Source organism: Oryx dammah, unplaced genomic scaffold (genome assembly GCF_014754425.2).
Source record: "Oryx dammah isolate SB20612 unplaced genomic scaffold, SCBI_Odam_1.1 HiC_scaffold_23, whole genome shotgun sequence".
Classification (NCBI taxonomy): domain Eukaryota; kingdom Metazoa; phylum Chordata; class Mammalia; order Artiodactyla; family Bovidae; genus Oryx; species Oryx dammah.
The window spans coordinates 26,453,248-26,474,458 of NW_024070207.1; the positions used below are offsets into that span (position 1 = coordinate 26,453,248).

Below are 21,211 nucleotides of genomic sequence, written 5' to 3' on the forward strand. Positions count from 1 at the left end.
GAAACCAAGCACTGCTAGCATTTTGGAAGGCACCTCCAAACCAAGTGCCTCTCTCTCTGACCACCCCTTCTTTCTCCACCTAGAATTAAACCAGTGTTAGCACTGAGCCTGCATACTCTCATGAGATATAAAAGCATCTATCCAATAGGATTTGAATCATAACAATCATTAAAAATTTTGAAGATCATTCCTGGATATTACTACTATCTTTATTTTCATGCTAACCATTTTATTTGCTTTTCTTTATAGTTGTCAATTATGAATGTAACCATAAATACTTTCACTTATTTTTGAACTTTATATGCATGGCATCATACAGTATGCCTGCTTTTATAACTTGCTTATTTCACTCAATATTGTGTCATGCATGTAGATGTATATAGCTGCCATTTTCATTAGTATAATATTCCATCAATGAATACATCACATCCATTCCCCTGTTGATGGGCATTGCATGGTCTCCAATATTTGGCTCTCATAAACAAAAGTTGCTATGAATATTCCTGTACACAGATTTTGATGACTACATAAGAACGATATTTTCTAGGATATATTATCATAGTGGAATTTCTAGGTCCAAGGTGTCATAGGTTGGGCTATCCAGAAGGAAAAGCTGAGATGGGGTGTTGAATGCAAGATGTTTATTAGGACCAGCACCTGTGAAAGGAAGGCAGAGGAAGGAGCATTGGGCCGAGGGGGAACGTGACCTGTGACACAAGTCTGACAAAGCTTGAGCCAACCTGGTGTGGAGCTGTGGAACAAGTAGTGCCCATCAGTGTGCTCTGCATCTGGCCTGGCTCATTGACACTCTGACCTTGTTCATCCATCTTAGGAAGAGCATGACCCTGGGGCAAAGCAACTCTCTGCAGCTAAAGTAGACGTTCAAGGAGTTGGCAGCTGGAGGCCATCTGTTGATGGCATTCCTAATATCTGCACAGAATGTCCTTCCTTGGAGGAGGATCTGGGTGGCACATCTCTTTCTCTATCATGCAAGGGTACATGTACGTTCAGAGCTGGTAAATAATGCCAAACTGGTTTCCAAAGTGGTTGCACAAAGTACACACTCAACCCATACTACATGAGGGTTCCCATTGCTTCTCACCAACTCTTGGTATTGTTAATCTTTAAAAATTTTTAGCCATTCTATTGGATGTATAGTAGTATCTCATTGCTGTTTTAATCTGCATTTCCCTGGTTACTATCAAGGTTAAACACCTACTTACATGTTTATTGCTTTGTTATGCCTCTTTTCCCCACTTGTCCGCTTGTGTTTGCTTTATCTTCCTTAGACAATGAGTCTTTTTCAGGTAGGGGTCAGAAAACACAGCCAGATGCCCATTTTATATGACCCTCGACCTAAGGACAGGTAGCTCCCCTGGTAAAGAATCCGTTTGCAATGCAGGAGACTCCAGTTTGATTCCTGGGTTGGGAAGATCCTCTGGAGAAGATAGGCTACCCACTCCAGTATACTTGGGCTTCCCTGGTGGCTGGTTGGTAAAGAATCCACCTGCAATGTGGGAGACTTGGGTTCGATCCCTGGGTTGGGAAGATCCCCTGGAGAAGGGAAAGGGGATATGTAACATACCATATTGTAACAATATGATAGAATATGTAACTTCTAGACTGTAACTCCAGTATTCTGGCCTGGAGAATTCCATGGGCTGTATAGTCCATGGGGTCACAAATGAACGACTTTAACTTACTTGACCTAAGAATTGTTTTTATGTTTTTTAATTGTTGAGAAAGTATAAAAAGGAATAATATGTCATCACATGAAATTCAAATTTCAGTGTCCGTAAGTAAAGATTTTTTGGACCCTCACGATTATCCTGTTGTCTGTATCTGCTTTCATGCTATACCCCAGAGTTTAGTGCTTACAACAAAGACCTTTTGTCCCAGAAAGCCTGAAATATTTGTAATCTAGTCCTTCACAGAAAGAGTTTGCTGAGTTCTGTTCTAGGTCGCTGGCTCTAAAGTGTGGTCCCTGGACCAGCAGCATCAGTATCACCTGGGAACTTGCCAGAAAGGCAAATTCCTAGCCACACCCCAAGCTTATCAATTCTGAAAGTCTGGGAGTGGGTCCAGCCATCTGTGTTCAACAAGCCCTCCAAGTAATGCTGGCATGTGAAATTTTGAGACCACTGGTCTAGGCTCTGGGAAAGGACATAATCCATTTTCTATGCCAGTCATCATAATCCTTGACATACTGTTCCACACAAAGTGGGTAAGCTGTAAAAAGAGCCTTGAAAAGTGTTCTATAAATACATTATTATGCATATAAAATCTGTCCAAAATAGACACTAAGGACAAAATTAGAAGAGGAAAAGTGGGAGAAATCACAGAGGGCAACATAACACCTGAAGGGTATGTGCGGAGCGGGGAAACCACTGGGGAGCCAGCCCCTGGGCCCCCTTCCCTCCACTTCATTTCAAGTAGACTTTTATCAAATCCATTTTACAGCTGCAAATTGGAGGCTTAGAGAGGTTATTATTATTTGGTAGAATTCGAACTACAAGTCTTTTCGACTATAGAGACCAAGCTGGTAATAACTGTGCTATTCTGCCTCTAGTATTCACCATTTGTTTTTTAGCAAACCCAATTCAGATTACTTAGCCTGTGTTTCATGTTTTAGGGCATACATGGGTGTGTAGAATTTCAGGTTGGGAAGTATTTAAAAAATCTGGCTATATTTTTTCCTGAGCTAGGTTTTGCGTGATAACTTTTAGAAGTAAAAAAATTCTTTCACTATTTAAAAAATCTGGCTATATTTTTCCTGAGCTAGGTTTTGTGTGATAAATTTTAGAAGTAAAACAATTCTTTTATATGCAACTTAAAATATTGTCAACAAAAACTAGTTCTTTAACCAGGTAGCATTACTGTAAATGGCATAGTAATTATTTCTTTTGTTATATTACACATGAAATAACTGCATTGTCTCTTCAGTGTGAAATTGTTCTGTTTTTTTATTTACCCTGTCTACTACTTCCTACTCCTTCTATTAGGGATAATTTCAACTTGCCCAGGTTTCAGCAATATTTTTTGATTCACCTGAGAAAAATGGTTTTTTTTATTTTCAGTATTTTTTTCCTGAAGTATAGTTGATTTACAATATTGTGTTAGTTTCAGGTGTACAGTAAAGCGATTTATACATATGATGTTATTTATTATATAAGTATGAATACCTTCATGGAGGAAAATTAGATTAGAAAAGCAAAAATAAGAAAAAGTCACACTTAATCCCACCATCTTGCTGTAACTACTATTAACATTTAGCGTGGTACCTTTCAGACCTTTCTTTTGTGCAAATCTATTTATGTAAATAATTTCTTTCTCTTTTTGCAAAAATGGGTCACTTTGTTTTCTTGCTCGCCTTTTTTCACTCAGCAATACATTAGAAGCATATTCCCATGTCATCAGATATATATTTACATAATCATTCAAAATAACCATTTAGTATTCCACTTATGAATATACTATATGATATTTTGCCAAACTCTTCTTCTCAGACATCTAAGTTGTTAGATGTCCCCCTGTCTCTGAATTCCAACTGTCCTGAGTCCATTACTGTTCCAAGAATTTAATTTGGATACAAGAAGAATCTGAAATTATTCTTTAACTTCCATCTTAAAACAACTTCTATGTGTAGCTAAAGAAATTATCTGGGTTGATATAATACCAAAGCCTTAAAAGTGACAGTTTCTTCTAATAAACAGAGAGTGCACACCATGGAGACAATTGGCAGAAATATTTTTCAGTTATTTCTCAACATAATTTCTACTGTCAACGAAGAAGCCTTGTGAAAAACAGAGACCTTAGTAAAGGTGAAGTGAAAAAATGAGGTTTGGAGCCAGACAGTCTGGCTTTGAATCTGGTTTCTGTCACTCACTATCTGGGGGACCTTAGAGGAGTTGTTTAGCCTAACTCTTTGTTTTCTGATATGTAAAACGGATAAAATACTTATTTCATAAATTACCAGGAGGATTAGCAATATCACACATAAAGAGCCTAACACAGTGCCTGATACAAGAGTATACAATAGACATACTAGCTATTTTACTATTTTACCTTTTCCTTAATTTACCACAGAAACTGCATATTTTAAAAAATGTCACTAGCTTAAATGTCTTTGATAAGAATCGTGAAGTAGCTTGCTGATAAGAACAGAATGATCACTAGAGTGGTAAGCAAGATACTGTTACCAGAAGTGTTTGTTCCAGCTTCTGAAGAACACTGAGCAATGTGATCACAATGTGGTTCTTGGCATACTGGGGTTTCAGTGATGAATTTCAGATATAGGATAGAGAAGGAACACCAAGCCCTTGACCTTGCCTTTATGAACTTTATGAAAATATTTAGAAGCACCACTGGACACGCTTTGGTTATGTGAAAATGACTATTGGATAACTTCTACAATGTTCACAGTTGGCCAAAAAGGACATATTGTCCTGTCCTATGGACTAGGATTCATTTTGAAGTTCTCAAAGATGACTCCACGGTTCTCTATAAAAACTTTCCTTGCTCTACAGCCTCCACAGGGAAGAACAATTCAAGACCATTTCAAATGAAAAGACATAATAGGAGAAAGTAGAAACAGATAGGACAAGGTGCTGAGTAGGATCAGAAACAAGGTGACTCGAGAACAAAGTCTACAGATAATGAATTTTAGGCAGATTTGCAAATAAGGATAGTACATGCTCTGTAAATAGCAGTTGTTGCCACAAGCCAAAGGGCAATATTTACATGAATCCGGTGGCAAGGTCTGTGGACCAAGCCTTGACCTTTCCAGCTAAACTTATACTTGGTAGCACTTTCAGCCACGTCATCTTGCAAAGGAAGGATCACATAATACATACATGGAAAATTGCCAAATACAAATATGCTTTGTTCCTCCAAATTAATTTCTAAATTCTTTTTTCTCGGAACTGGGAACACATGTTCCCACAGAAAAGGTGTTATGAAAGTATGTGAGTTTCCCACATCTCCTCACAAAAGTGCATTTAGACCACTACTTTAACTGAAATCCCATACACTGGAAATGAGAAAATCAATCGAATAAAGTACCCTTGCAAGCAGGAACACATCAATACACAAGGAATATTTCTTGAGACTTTTTTTGTGGATGCCCCAGGCAATGAAAAGGGGAATTCTATCCTCCCATACCTGCAATTTGGTGATAAAGAACTCTTCCATTGCCCTTGTCTGGAAGGGTTCTTCTTAAGTCAGGTGGATGCATGTACTATAGTATCATTCTCTTTCAGTGCTTCTTGAACTTTCCCACCAGACAACTCTTAGTGACTGAGGAGACTGAACAGCTAGTGGGGAAGCGGTAGAATTTTCAATTAGAAGTTTCAAGCTATCATTTGGAGACACTTCAAACTCTGCAGTTCATTCTTTAATACATTGGCACATTTTAATTTTAAAAAGTCGTGTTTAGAATGACCTGTCAAGTAAATTAATTCCATCCCACTTTTGGATTGCAGTTGATGTTTCAGAAATAGGAATGATTTTTTAATATTGAGGCTCCATATACCTGTTGGATAGTACACATGTGTACTTCAGGGTGAGAAACGTAGGCACTGGGGGCAAAATCTAAAGTAAATGAGAAGAACATAATGAAAGTAAAATCAGAGAAAAGCTAGCACCACCAGCCTCTCCTTTCTTCTCAGTGGCTCACTCCTTCCATCTTCTGTGTTTTGCTCTTTGCTCTTTTCTTTTCTCTGTTCAAAACCAGTTCCAGGACAGGATCTCACACTCATTCACACTAAGGTGTAATAGCCGAAATGTCACACGATCTTTGGACATTGAGTCACAGCTTTAAAACAAAAAATGAATTTAGGGTACTATCCCAAGGAAAAAGGGATGTATTTAAGGGGCATTTGTGTGCTTTCCCTCTTTTTGCGGAAATCACACTTGACTTCAGGTTCATAATTTAGGAAGGTGTGTTGAGGGAAATTAATCATGACTTCTTTCCACTTTGGAAAATACTTGCTTCTTTTTGGAAATTTTAGGTTTGTGATTGTTGCTTGTTATACTGTGTTCTATATGTTTTGCTATCTTTTTTTCCCTAATGACTGAATTTTAAGACTAAGATGTAAATCTTCCCATTATTGATCAAAATAAATGCATGGGGAGAAACAGAAACAATAATATTTATAACGATATTTGCATACCCTTTACAAAATTCCTTTGTATCCACAATCATGCATATGATTGGTGTTGACTTACTACTAAATAACAACAGGGATATGAATAGAACAAAAAAACCACAATAACTCAATCTAATTATTAATATTAGGCACCTAACATGAATTGCCCCAGGTTCTGTGTGGACCTTGACCTTGCCCCCCAGGACTTTTAAAATTCAGGGGTGAACGCAAAAGAAGGGCTTCTGTACACTGGCCATCTGAGAGATAGCAGAGTTGAAAACAGACCGAGTCACGCTTTGCCTTGAAAGTGAACGTCTGCAGCTGCAATCAAGAGATTCAAGGAATGCTTCTTTTGCAGAATTTACGAAGGTGGGAAAGGCACCACCAGTCCCTCTTTGGGGACCTCGGAAAGGGCAGTCCCCTGAGGGGTTCTGGGCTTGCAAGTGGTGAGACAGACCTTTTACAGTACAGTTATAAGCAGAGGAAAAGTTCTTTGTGCAAGAAGGGGAGAGCGCCCCGAGGTACAAAGAGCAGATTTAAGGGGAAGAGGATTCCTTCTGCACACATCTGCGAGGGGAGCTCGGGCTGACTGTTGGGGGCGTGTGGGGAACGAGATTTTCAGGGGGCCGCGGGCTGTGGGTTCCCGCCTCCACCCCTGTCCGCGCCCCACGCTCAGGCAACAGTTGGTTGTGCGGGGCCGCCCGGGCTCCGAGTGGGGAGGGGGAGTCTCGCGATCGTTGGGGGGGGGGGGGGGGGGCGGGGGGGCGGGCGCCGCGGGGGCGGCCATGACGTAGGGTGGGTGGACGGAAGTGGGGCAGGGTTGAGGGTTATTTAAAGAAGGGGGGCCCGAGCGAAGGGGTTGGAAGCGAGTGATTCCCCACCCCTGCTACATCCAGCTCGTTCCAGTGCAGACACTGCCGCCGCCCCGGAGCCCTCGTCCCCTTGCTCGTTCCCCCTCCTCGTTCCCGCTCCAACGCCATGGAGCCGGACACCGCCGCAGTGGCAGGCACCGTGGCAGCCTCTGATGCTACCGCCGCGATCGTGCTCGTAGAGGACGATCAGCCGGGGCCGTCCACCTCTAAGGAGGAGGGAGCGGCCGCCGCGGCCACCGCGGCCACCGAAGCCACCGTGGCCACGGAGAAGGGCGAGAAGAAGAAGGAGGTAAATAGGAAGGGGGTGTGTATGCGGTGGACAAATCCTGCCCCGGGCCCCTCCGAGGGGCCCAAACCTTGACCTTTGGGCGCCGACAGGTACCCGCAGAGCTCGGCGGGGCTGGGGGCGGCGGGCGCGCGGGGTGGGGGCGGCGGAACAGTCTCGGCTTCGCTCCCCTCCCCCTTCCCTTCTCGCCGCCGGGAGGGCGGGGGCGGGGCGCGGGTGCGGCGCGGGGTGACTGGTTCCCGTTATCCCGGGGCTGGGGGGCTGGGGAGCCCCCCGACAGCCCCCGGCCCCCTTCGCGTTCCCGGAACTGGGGTAACGGGGTGGGGGATGGGGCCGTGCAGGAAAAAGCCTCCGCCTCTCCCTCTCCTCTCGCTCTCTCTCCCCCCCTTCCCGTCGGCCTCTGCCTGGGAAATCTGGGCCCTTCAATCCCACACTCGCGCAAAAGGGGGTTTGCTGGAGGCTTATTTTTAAAAAATTTGAATTTCCAGGTGCCGGTGGTAGGGAGGCGGAGGACGAGAGGAGAGACTTTTACATCTTTGATTGGCAGTGTCGGCCCCTTGGGTGGCAGGGGAAAAAAAGAAAAAAAATCATCTCTTGTTCGTTTGGTCCCCGCCTGCTGAGTGAGGCGGGGGTGTCACCCCGAGAAAATGAGCTCTCGGCGTTGTACCCCCGCCCCCTTCCAATCCAAACCCCAAACTGAGGCACCGTGGACGCTGACTTAGGAAAATTTCCAACGTGTGCACCCTCACCCTCTCCTGCCCCGCCCCCGACGGTATAGTGTTTCACTCCAGGGCCACCCAAATGGTCCCCCAATCCGGCCCCAAGCCTTCCAGGCTTCCGCCTCTCTTTCCTAGTGGGCGCTGCTGGCTCCTGGACACACGCAGGTTTTTAAAAAAAAAAAAAATTTTTTTTAAACCCAGCGTCGCCAGGATGAACTGCTGCTACTGTACATAAGGGGACCGCTCTGACACCTATTGAAGCCAGATCCAGAAAAATATGTATTATCTCCATAAGGCATATGTGGTATGGACCGAGACGTACAAATAAAAACTAGGAAACTCGCTGAAAAATTAAGATAAAGAACAGGATGGGGCATAAGGATTTTTCATGTATAATAAAATTGTTTATGGCTGGATTTTTTTCCATTTACGAGTAGACATATCGCAATTTTTAAAAAAAGGTAATTATAATTATGCTTTAGCGATCTCCAGTGGCTTTGTCTGAATCATTATATGATACTATACGACCAAATGAAAAGCTTTTGAGGGAAATTGACACCTTTCGCCCTGAATTAGAGTAATTTTAAATTCAGCAGTTGCTTAAGTGACATATTTTGCTATTACAAGGTTGACTAAACAGAAAGACAGTTGTAGTGCTAAGTGAAAACCATAGAAAACACTCATTTTAAGATCTGTGTGGTACTTGGATCGGTAAGACAATATCAGTGATTAAAGCTGGGCCAAATACCAAGCATCAATATAAATCAATGTTGGGAAATTCAGCAGTGTGTCTAGGTGTCTTTTATTCCCTAGACTGGACAAATGTAAGTGCTCACCCGTCTTTTGTATGGCAATCAAGGTTGTCGAACTTCCAGGGTGTATTAAATTTTTTGAATTGTGAAGAGATTGGGAATCAATAGAAAACCTGTATAATCACTGAGTTGAGGCATAGATATTGCTATAACTCTGTGGCCTCATCAGAAATTGCCCTAATAGTACCTCATCTCTCCATTCAGCACAGGGAAGGAAATGAGATGCTGCCTGGAACTTACTTCCTGGATATCTGAAGTTTACTACTTTAGTTACTGCTTCTTTTTTCTTTTTAATTTTTCTTTGAAAATCTGAAAAGCTAAAACATCTGGTTAAGTGCTTTCATTTGTACCATTCCTTCAAATAACGTAATCTGGTACCTCCCCCCATTCTAAATATTTACTCGCTGCCTTGACACCTTAACTGGTGTCCTAAAAGTGCAGATCAAATGCCTTTTTCTTATGTGTGTCAGTTATTGTATTCTGACAGTGATACAAAGGCATTTAAGACCTAGGAGGTCGTTTCCCCTCAATTAAAGAACCATCTCCCAGACACTTCAATATTGTGTTGATTTTTTTTCATAATTTTTCAATCTCCTCCCTCAGTTGTCAGACTGTTGTCTAGTCGCTCAGTGGTGTCCAACTCTTTGCGACCCCATGGACAGCAGCATGCCAGACTTCCCTGTCTTTCACCATCTCCCGGAGTTTGCTCAAACTCATGTCCATTGAGTTGGTGATGCCATCCAACTATCTCATCCTCTGTTATGATAAAGGACATAGATGTAACAAAACATTGCAAATAAAACAAATGTAACATACAAAATTACAAGGGATCCAAAAGGGAGAGGGAAATCACCTGAACATCCAGCAGAAGGGCTATTCCTGCAGTGGAACTGAAGTTTCAGTCCTGGGCTTTGGCCATTCCTCTTGCTGTTGCCAGGGTGTCTTTTTCAAATGGTGGTTCCCAAGTCATTTGCGGCTGCTTTTACTCTCTGTAGAATGGGAAGCCAGATTATCAATCATGCTGGAATTGTGTATATATTAAATAAAAGAAAATAGGCTCTGAATGAGAGGATTTTCATGATGCATAAAGTATATGAGAGTGGGTTGTCTTTTGACATTTAGCTAAGAAGGGTATTTTTGCTTACCTTCTGGTTCTTCTTCTTCTTCTTTTTTTTTTTTACCTTCTGGTTCTTGAACTTCTTTTTTCTAAGTGACAGTTGGATAACCCAATACCATGACAATTGGAGTTGGTATTTTTGGTAATGAAAATGTCAATAAAAAGGTCATGGTCTTTAAACAGGACATCTTGGTGACTTTGTGCGGCATTCTTATAGCATCTAGACTACCAGATGAGAAAACTCATAAGGAATTCATTAGAATATCTTAGTCACCTTTTATATTTTCTGGGATGAGAGGTATATTTGCAAAAACATACACATACAAAAATGGGAAGGTTTTGAAGGTAGGTATTTTAAAATTTGTTGTGAAAGATAGTGCCAATTAAGTAATTGCCTACTGCTTTAAATGGCAGTGCTCACAATTAGGAATTTTAATTATCATATAATTAAAACTTTTATGATATTCTACTACAAGGTAAGGAAAAAAGTAACAAATGTTTTTCTAATATTAAAGCTTTAGTTTTCTGTAAGTGAAATTTGCATCCCGCATTATTAGATATATACTTGTGTATTTGAGGAGAGGTAATTTTTGAAACTTGTAGATTTCATTTAGCTTTTCAAGGAATGATAAAGGATTTTCTTATCCATTTTTTTTTACTTTCTGCTTTGAAAATAAAAGAGAGTTTCTAGCATATGTGACAGTTTGAAGTGTGGTATTGAGGGCATTTTAGTAGTTTCTATTCTCATCCATCCAGAATTACATTCAAAACATCCCACATATATACATATGAGATGCTGTAAATCAAGACGGCTGTTATTTGGGCTAAGAATAACTGGACAGTATCTAATCAGTGCTCCAAAGGAGAACCCTGATCAGGGTCAAATTCCATAATCTTAGTTTGGATTTCCTCAAAATAGAAATTTTAATAAATGTTGGAAAACATTTATTAACTATCAGAGCCAGATTTTTCTTGTTTAAGATCACATTCTTCTATTGATTTATGACCCAAGCTTTCAGGAACATGCTGTTCCTGAAAAAAAAAAAAAAAAGTAATGCTCAAATGGACAAAATTTCTTTAGTTTTCACAGATTTGTATTTTGACTTTGCAGTCTGTTAAAACTTGAATGGCCTCCACTTTGGTACTAATGGGTAGATTTATATTTGTATTATTTTATTTCTTGATTTCTTACAAGGATGGAGGTATATTCTACATACCTGTTTATAAGTACAAGCTTGTCTTTAAAAAGGATAGAGTGACATGACATAACCCTCTAGATAATTTCAGTATTTTAAAGTAGCTGATTTATGTTGCTATTCACTAAATTACAGTGTTTTAAATATCAAAGGTTAATAGCCATGAGAAACTGCTTCTACAAGATATTCATGTATATACTTTTAAAAGGTTTTCTGTCCAGTTGGAGAAAATTAACATAAAACAGAAGTTTGAAACTACTGTTTCATTGTTTCAAATATGAATGATCACACTGCAGTACATAAAAGTTTTAATGTTCTAATTAAAATATAAAAACAATATTTAAAAATTAGGGTTACCACAGTCTTTTCTCATGAAAGTTTGGCTTGTTTCCATTACATAAAGAAGTACCTCTGAGAATTAATATTTACTTTCCTTGAATTCTTTGGTTTGTGGTTGAAAATATCCTAGATTTTGAATCTCCTCTTGAGTGGTTATGCACTTCTTTCACTTTACACAATAGGTGAAAAGGCTCATTTCCCACCTTTTGGTTTTTAATTAGTATTATTTCTCTGGCTTTACAATTCTTTGGATTTTTTTTTAATTGGACCTCAGGTGCACAGAACTGGATTAATCATAAGCCCTGTTCATGACATGCTCTCATCATTGGTCCATGCATGGCCCATGTGGATTTATTTATTTAGTATTTAATTACTTTTTATTTTCTTCAAATGAGAATGCTGACCTTGCTCTGCAATTTGATGATTTATTTTCTTTGAAATTCTAGAAAAACGTTTCTCCATTTCAACTCAAACTTGCTGTTAAAGCTTCTAAATCTGAAAAGGAAATGGATCCAGAATATGAAGAGAAAATGGTAAATATGTTCTTGGGTAGAAGAGTGAATACAGTAGTTGATTTTTATAGAGGAGATGTGAAAAATTAAAAAATACATGTGTGTATATGATAAATACAGAATCATAGGCTTTAGAATTGAAAAGTAATTTAATATATAATCTGAGTTTTGTTGGATAAATGAGTCTCCTAATTTTCAGATGAGGAAATAGAGTATCGGAGAAATGATATGGAATAGTTGAGACCAGAAGCCACATCTCTTCATTTTTGTTTAGCCCTCTTTACCCCATAATAGGATGTTTTATGCTAGAAATATTTTATCCATAAAGTGAAAATATAAGTGGCAATATCAGTATGGCTGAGAGAAAACAGGTCACAAAACCAGCCTGATATTTCTTTTCCTCTCTCTCTTTGCTCTGGATATGTGAATGAATGCTTCATATTATGAAACATGTAATATATGTTTTTGAGGGAAGGCTATTTGCCCAGTGTATGAAAATATTACACATTTAAGCAATATAACCTTAGATACACCTACCTAGCGCTTTGCTGTACATTTCATTATTTAAGTTTTACTCACCAAAACCCATATTTTAGCTTTAATTTTAACTGGACTTTCATGCCTTGGGATCTTTCAAAACCAGTGAACTTGGTTAACTGAAAAGAGAAATAAATGGGTAGTTGGAACTGAATATTTTTTTTTTTTGTCAAGGGGTTGTTTTTGAAAGAAGTAGAGATGAAGTACATTTTTTGGTCATTTGTAGTGATTTTACAGAACTCAGTGCCTTAACGCTTAAGGCCACATCTAACATGGACAAGTTAATGTTTTAACAACTCTAGAAACAACATTCCAGTGAGGATAACATAAAATGGAAAGATTTTGGCCTCCTTCCAGCTACTGGTCTGAATGTATTTGTCTAATTCTTGTATTTATGGTAATGAATTCTTGGAAGATTCTTATGTTATTAATTATGTATCCTTCATTGGTAATCAAATATTGTCTACCCTGTGGTTAGAAAGTGCCTGGGAATTAAAAAATCACCTTTGTTTTTTTCTTTATCTAGAATGATAGTCTTTTGATCTTTTAAGATGTTTTTAGTGAAAAAATTTTATTGCATTTATTTTTATAAGCTATATGACCTTTTAAAATTTATTTAGATTTTATAACATATACTTCTGAATTGCTAATGTGTATTAACTGTTTCACTTATATGTGTGTGTTTGTGTGTATTTTTTCTCTAAATCCTCACTTTCAGGAGAAACTTTATATACTCTTAACATAAACCACAATTCTGCAAATCACTGTACTTGAACAGAGAAATGTATTGTACCAAAGCATTGAAAATATTTTGAGAGAAGATGACACTGTATTCTGAGTTTTAAATTATTTCTAGATGAAAATTCTTGGCTTTCCAAACCATTCAGAATTTGCTTTTTGACCCCAATACTTTAAGCAGAATAATTATTATTGAGGCATTTATTAAGCCTGTCAGATCACTTGGCTTCTATTCAAACAATCTGAAAATACCATTTCCAAATTCTCCTTATTAGCTGTGGGAGCTTGGGCAAGTTACTTATCCTCTGTGTGCCTCAGTTTTATTTTTATCATCAGTAAAATGGGGATAATACTAGTACCTACCTCATAGATTTATTAAAAGAATTAAATGAGTTAGTATGTTTAAAGTACTTAGAGTGTAGTACAAATTAAGTGCAATGTGTGTATTTGTTAAATTTTGAAAGAACAGAAAAGAAAATCATTACTTTTTCTTTTGTCTTGTAAATTAGAAAGCAGATCGAGCAAAGAGATTTGAATTTTTACTGAAGCAGACAGAGCTTTTTGCACATTTCATTCAGCCTTCAGCACAGAAATCTCCAACATCTCCTCTGAACATGAAATTGGGACGCCCTCGAATAAAGAAAGATGACAAGCAGAGCTTAATTTCTGTTGGAGAGTATGTTGGCATCTCTCTAACTTTCTTCCCTCCTTTCCTCCTGCCCTTCATACTTGCCTTCCTTCATGTATTTAGTGTGATTTTATATCTAAAAAATAAGGTTATCGCCTGTATAAATATGTTTTAGAGACAATATTTTTTTTCTCAATAGAAGTCAACCAATAAAAAATTTATCAACTTTTATGCAAGACTCTAGATAACTTTTTTTCATAAAAGATATTAACATAATATACTGACTTAATTGACACCTTAGCACTTGAATTGAATATTAGCACTTGAATTGAATATAAAGATATTTCTTTTTCTGTTTCAGCTACCGTCACAGGCGCACAGAACAAGAAGAAGATGAAGAGCTCCTCTCAGAGAGTCGGAAAACATCTAATGTATGTGTTAGATTTGAAGTGTCACCTTCTTGTAAGTACCTCACCATGTTGGTGATTTTTGTTTTCAGTTTAGTTTTAGAAAAACTTTACTTGGTTGTACTAATGAAAGTATGTGAGCCTTGATTTTTTTTTTTTTAGATGTGAAAGGAGGACCACTGAGAGATTATCAGATTCGAGGACTGAACTGGTTGATCTCTTTGTATGAAAATGGAGTCAACGGTATTTTGGCTGATGAAATGGTAAGGAGTTGGTAGCTTAAAACACATTCTCACTTATCAATAATTTTATGTAAATTTGAAATACCTGAGCTGAAATTCCCACCCGCCCCGGAGTTTGGAGGCTAGATGTTTTATTTAGCTGTAACATACAAGGTATTTGTAAAGTCTAGAATTGTTTAACCTCTGGAACATATGCTTTTACAGGCCCCTAAATTTGTTATTGAAATTTCCTCAAATGGTATTAAAAAAAAAAAACCTCCTTGTACTTTTGTTGATATTTGCACTTTGGCTTCCAAGGAGTTCAGAGCTATAGTGAATGCCGAAATGGAACATCTGTGTAACTTTAAATGGTCTGCCCATTGTGTCCTTTGTGCCTTTTCCTATTCTTTACCTTTTACTTTCCTTGGCCCTCTTTATTTCTCTTTGACCATTAATTTATGTTCCATGTTTTCATTGTAGGCTACCTGAAATCCTTTTGGGACTGAGGTGGGGCTAAAAGCCAAATGCTAAATGAATGAATGCATGCATGAGTGAATGTAAATGCTTCTGTGTGTGATCAAACAAAGTATGAATAGATGGAATAAAGAACAAGAAAGTGAAGAGCAGTATTGAGTCTTGATAGTAGAGTGCCAGCTGGGTCAGGAAATGAGCTGAGGATTGATGGGAGGTATAGTTGTCCCTCCATATACGGGGGAGATTGGTTCAGAGACTCCCCGTGGATACCAAAATCTGTGGAAGCTCAAGTCCTCATGTAGAATGGCATAGCACAGTTGGGCCCTCTGCGAAGTTTGATCTGCGGTTGGTTGAATACCTGGATGTGAAACCTGTGGATTCTGATGGCACACTGTGTAAAAAAAAAAAAAAAAAGACCAAAGAGAAAAAGTAAGGCCATTTAAGATGCTAATTCAGCAGGTCAGAGGAGTAAATGAAGACTTGGTTTGACATTTTAAGACCAAATGTATATGGTAGGGGTTAAGAAAGGGCAGTGATACTCCAAAAATGACTCCGGAGCCATGTTTGCAATCACTTGTCCATATGGGCCACATGACTAATTATGCTCCATAGCTTGTAGTGTAGTAGTTGGTTCCAAAAGTACTCATCCCTGGCTAAGCAACTGGTAGGTGTATGGCAGGTCCTTGAAAACTGCAGTCAGCTCAGGCAGGAAGGAGTTTAGCTAATTGTTTGCAACCCCATGGATTGTAGCCCCCCAGGCTCCTCTGTCCATGGGATTTCCCAAGCAAGTATACCTGAGAGGGGTACCGTTTCCTTCTCCAGGACAATGGAAAGACTAGGATTATTTGCCCCAAGCTCCTCTTGGCTGCAGCCTGTCTAAACAGGAATTAACTAAAGATATTTCATGTTGAATTTATGCTGATACCACTTATGTTTTAATTATTAAAAAGGAGAAAGTTTAATGATGCTAGAAAATTTGGGAAAAAATCAGGAAAAAAATTAAGTTTTTTTTTTATTACCTAGAAACAACAATACGTAACAGTTTGCATATTTCTTTTTAGTCTTTTTCCTCTGGTTTTATTTATTTTTCATATTTGAGGTCATATTGTATGTTTGATTTGATATTCTGATTTCTTCACATTCATACATATTTTCCACATAATTAAAACATTTTGGTAAAAATAATTGTTAATTACTGCATAATAATTAATTCTAGGGAGGTAACATAATTTTATTCATTTCGTATGGATTGGTTGATGTATAATATATATGTAGTATATATACTATATATGTATATAGTATATATTGGTTGATATAGATGTATCTATTTGATGTCTAATAATACTATTATGAGAACCCTTGTAATTCAGTTTTCTGCACCCCTCAGATTATTTCCATAGTATTTCTAGAAGTGCAATTACTTGGTTAAGGAGTATAAACATTTTAAGTTTTTTTTTTCTATTTAAGATTTTAATGCATAGCATCCATAAAACCCATCTCATAAGTGAAATGTCAGGCAGGATAAAGCCTATAAAAATAGCTTTTAGCTTAGGTTTATAAAATAAATATATACCTTGACTAGAGACAAAGTCAGAAAGTGTTTTAAAAGGTCATGTGACACAGGACATAGTTCCTTTTCCCATAGGTTAGGTAGTGGGTTCATGGGTGTTCAGTATATTATTATTATTTTTTAAAGTCACCTGGACTAGATTCCTTTCTGGCTGCAAAGTTCTTTTATGTTTTGTTCCCTTATGATTCCTTAGGTCTTCAAGGGTATGAGATGTGAGTATAGAGCTATAGACCTCTTGAGATGCAGAGTCTGAATATTTCAAACCTGGGCTGTAATAATGTTGAGGGCAATGGGAAAGAAAGAGTGGTATCTAAGCAGGCTGACTGGGCTTCCCTGGTGGCTTAGTCTGTAAAGAATTAGCCTGCAGTGCAGGAGACCTAGGAGATGCGGGTTTGATCCTTGGGTTGGGAAGATCCCCTGGAGAAGGAAATGGCAACCCATCTCAGTATTCTTGCCTGGGAAATCCCATGGACAGAGGAGCCTGGAGGGCTACGCGTGTCCAACATTTTGTGACTAAACCACCATCACTAACACCAGGAAGGCTGATAAAGGAAATGTGTCTTTGTGAAATACACATAGTTCCTAATTTTGCAAACTAGTAGAAAAAATGATAGGGGTTGCTCACTCCTTTAGGAGTAAAAGTCTCCTAAATAGAAAAATGCTTTGTTGAGCAACTTTCTAGCTGCAAGTTCTTGGCTTCTTTTTGTGTTCAGCCTAAGTATTGAATTGGAATAGTTATTCACTTAAAAAAAATTCTTTTAACTTTTCCCAATGTGAGATACTTGGCAGATATCTTTTGTAATGTTGCTACTAACAAATGTTTCATTAAATAAAAAATGATTATGGATTTTTTTCTCTGTGATGATAATGCAGGGTCTTGGTAAGACTTTACAAACGATTGCTTTGCTTGGTTACCTGAAACATTACCGAAACATTCCTGGACCTCACATGGTTTTAGTTCCAAAGTCGACTTTACACAACTGGATGAACGAGTTTAAGCGATGGGTCCCATCTCTTCGTGTTATTTGTTTCGTTGGAGACAAGGATGCGAGAGTAAGTGAGAAACAGGTTTTAAAAGGCAATCAAGAATAACAACATTTCTGGGGTTAAATTTTGTTGCTATAAAGGACATTTGAGTTGACTACTACTACTGAATAACACTTAAGTTGTGCTTACTCTGTGTTAGATTCTTTTGTAAGTGCTTTTTTAAAATACCACATTTATTTCTTGTTATTGACTTTTGTGTTTATCTCTGTCAATGTACTTATACATTTTTTAAAAATTGGAATATAGTTGCTTCACAGTGTTGTGTTTCTGCTGTACAGCAGAGTGAATCGGTTATATGTATACATATATCCCCTCTCTTTGTTTAAAATTTCCTTCCCATTTAGGTCACCACACAGCATTGAGTAGAGTTCCCTGTGCTATATAGTAGGTTCTCATCAGTTATCTATTTTGTACATAGAGATGTATATATGTCAATCCCAATATCCCAACTCATCCCACCCCCACTTCCCTCCTTGGTATCCATATGTTTGTTCTCTACATTTGTGTCTCAATTTCTGCCTTCAGATAAGCTCATCTGTACCAGGTAAGTGCTTTTAATATATTAATTGAGCTAATTCTCACAACACTCTTCTGAGGTAGATGTATTACCTATTCATAACAGAAAATCCGTTATTATGCTTATTTGCATTTACTTTTAACTAGCTCATTAAGCACTTTTGAGTTGCACTGAGTGACTTTTTGTTTTAAAAAATCTTATTTTATTGACCATTTATCTTAGTGATTCTATCATTTGTGCTATTTTGATGCCAAAAGTGTATAAATTTGCATTTCAGTTTGTTTAATTTTTTTACTTTTGACTTTGACTTGTTTACATGCACACATGCACATGCAGACACACATGAATGGAACCTTTTTCCTTGTACAGAGAACCTTGTGTTTTGTGTTTATGCATAGACACAGCTTTCAATTTTGATCTTTGAATAGAAGAATAGGTGTCTGCATACATTCTTAGATAATATTAGAAATTAAGGGTTCTTGTTTAACTATTTGTCAATCTAGTAGGCTACAGTTATTTTAGGACTGTTGAATTAATCTAAAAATAATGAATTATGCAAAAATACCAAAATGAATAATCAGCTTAGAAAGCATATTATTAAACTTGGTCTTTATTTGCCTCCAGAGAACATAGTTTGGAGTAAAGATTTATTCTATTTTACATATTTAGATAGGTTATCAAAAGATATTCTCAAAAGAGTGGTAACATAATGAATTATGTAATTTTATTCTTATCATTTTGCTTGAAGAAAAATTACTTAAATTTATTTAAATTTAACTTATAAATAATTTAAATATTGAAATACTGAGCTCATAAATTTAGAATTACAGGCTTGATTCTTCCCTATGCCTCATATTTCCCAGTAGCAAATTAGTCACTTAGAACTCTTTCTGATTGCTGCTATTATTTAAATGTAATACCATTCCTTATAAAAATTTTGTATTTCCAAATTACTGATTTGTTTTGCTGTAATTTTCTTGAAGATCATAGATATTGAGAAATATCTGGGCTGTGTTTTCATTATGTCTTCAATCAGTTCAGTTGCTCAGTTGTATCTGACTATTTGTGACCCCATGGACTGCAGCACACCAGGCTTTCCTGTCCATCACCAACATGTATGCCGGTGGTTTTTGATTTTATTATATGAAATCCATGGGCTCCATGTAGTGTCTCTGGGAGTTTTCAAGAAAGAGTGGATTTAATTGGTTACTGCCCTATCTCTTTCTTTTTTCTTTTTTTAACATGAATTTATTTATTTTAATTGGAAGCTAATTACTTTACAATATTGTAGTGGTTTTGCCATATATTGACACGAATCCGTCACGGGTGTACATGTGTTGTTCCCCATCCTGAACCCCCCTCCCACCTCCCTCCCCATCCCATCCTTCTGGGTCATCGCAGTGTACCAGCCCCAAGCACCCTCTCTCATGCATCGAACCTGGACTGGTGATTCATTTCATATATGACAATATACATGTTTCAATGCCATTTTCCCAAATCATCCCACCCTCGCCCTCTCTCACAGAGTCCAAAAGACTGTTCTATACATCTGTGTCTCTTTTGCTTTCTCGCATACAGGATTATCATTACCATCTTTCTAAATTCCATATATATGTGTTAGTATACTGTATTGGTGTTTTTCTTTCTGGCTTACTTCACTCTGTATAATAGGCTCCAGTTCCATCCACCTCATTAGAACTGATTCAAATGTATTCTTTTTAATAGCTGAGTAATATTCCATTGTGTATATGTACCACAGCTTTCTTATCCATTCGTCTGCTGATGGACATCTAGGTTGCTTCCATGTCCTGGCTATTAGAAACAGTGCTTTGATGAACATTGGGGCACACGTGTCTCTTTCAATTCTGGTTTCCTCTGTGTATGCCCAGCAGTGGGATTGATGGGTCCTATGGCGATTCTATTTCCAGTTTTTTAAGGAATCTCCACACCGTTCCCCATAGTGGCTGTACTAGTTTGCATTCCTACCAACAGTGTAAGAGGGTTCCCTTTTCTCCACACCCTCTCCAGCATTTATTGCTTGTAGACTTTTGGATCGCAGCCATTATGACTGGCATGAAATGGTACCTCATTGTGGTTTTGATTTGCATTTCTCTGATAATGAGTGATGTTGAGCATCTTTTCATGTGTTTGTTAGCCATCTGTATGTCTTCTTCGGAGAAATGTCTGTTTAGTTCTTTGGCCCATGTTTTGATTGGGTCATTTATTTTTCTGGAATTGAGCTGTAGGAGTTGCTTGTGTATTTTTGAGATTAATTCTTTGTCAGTTGCTTCATTTGCTATTATTTTCTCCCATTCTGAAGCCTGTCTTTTCACCTTGCTTATAGTTTCCTTTGTTGTGCAAAAGCTTTTAATTTTAATTAGGTCCTATTTGTTTATTTTTGCTTTTATTTCCAATACTCTGGGAGCTGGGTCATAGAGGATCCTGCTGTGATTTATGTCGGAGAGTGTGCCCTATCTCTTTACCACTCCTGGACCCAGGTGGCGCTAGTGGTAAAGAATGCAGGATGGTGCAGGAGATTAAGAGACACGAATTTGATCCCTGGGTTGGGAAGACCCCCTGGAGTAGGGCATGGGAATCTACTCCAGTATTCTTGCCTGGAGAATCCCACAGACAGAGGAGCCTAGCAGGCTACAGCCCATAGCGTTGCATAGAGTCGGACATGACTGAAGAGACTTAGCACGCCCTACTTCTAACCCATGGGAAGTTGAAATTCTTCTAGAGACTTCAAAAACTTCTTAATCATGAAAACTAACCTTCAAAGTTGGTGTTTTGCAAATTACCACTCGTTAATGTGTTGGGATTCAGCTTTGTGGGTGGTGACAATTTTTTGAAACACTGAGATAGGATAGAATAGAAAATAGGAGTGAGAATATGTAATATGTATTGTTTCTGTCTAAAAACATGTCCTCAAATACATATGTATACTGAATTACAACCTAAAACACAATTTTACTGTGGGCCATGGTTAAAGAGTTTGAGAACCAGTAATTGTTAATTACAGAAATAATTAATGTGTCATATGCGACACTTAAAGTTTGATGTCGTTATGTAT

At 38.1% G+C, this 21,211-nt stretch overlaps 1 protein-coding gene and 1 non-coding gene across 8 annotated transcripts in view; one reads left to right on the plus strand and one right to left on the minus strand.

Annotated features, from left to right (window-relative positions):
* Positions 1–6,962: 6,962 nt before the first annotated feature.
* The window catches only part of SMARCA1 (SWI/SNF related, matrix associated, actin dependent regulator of chromatin, subfamily a, member 1), a 67,976-nt gene continuing 53,727 nt past the window's right edge, over positions 6,963–21,211 (plus strand). For 5 of the 7 annotated variants that reach the window (XM_040265193.1, XM_040265194.1, XM_040265196.1 and 2 more), the window contains exons 1-6: positions 6,966–7,307; positions 11,934–12,020; positions 13,784–13,950; positions 14,264–14,364; positions 14,472–14,572; positions 17,448–17,627. In XM_040265193.1, the coding sequence (XP_040121127.1) occupies positions 7,125–7,307; positions 11,934–12,020; positions 13,784–13,950; positions 14,264–14,364; positions 14,472–14,572; positions 17,448–17,627 (819 nt within the window). In that variant the 5' untranslated portion in view covers positions 6,966–7,124. Of the gene's footprint in view, positions 7,308–11,933; positions 12,021–13,783; positions 13,951–14,263; positions 14,365–14,471; positions 14,573–17,447; positions 17,628–21,211 lie in introns of all 7 variants that reach the window. The other 2 variants (XM_040265192.1, XM_040265191.1) reach the window with 2 other exon arrangements.
* Positions 11,750–11,820, minus strand: LOC120882711. Its single transcript, XR_005725570.1, has one exon. It is a non-coding gene; the product is annotated as a small nucleolar RNA SNORD112 (small nucleolar RNA).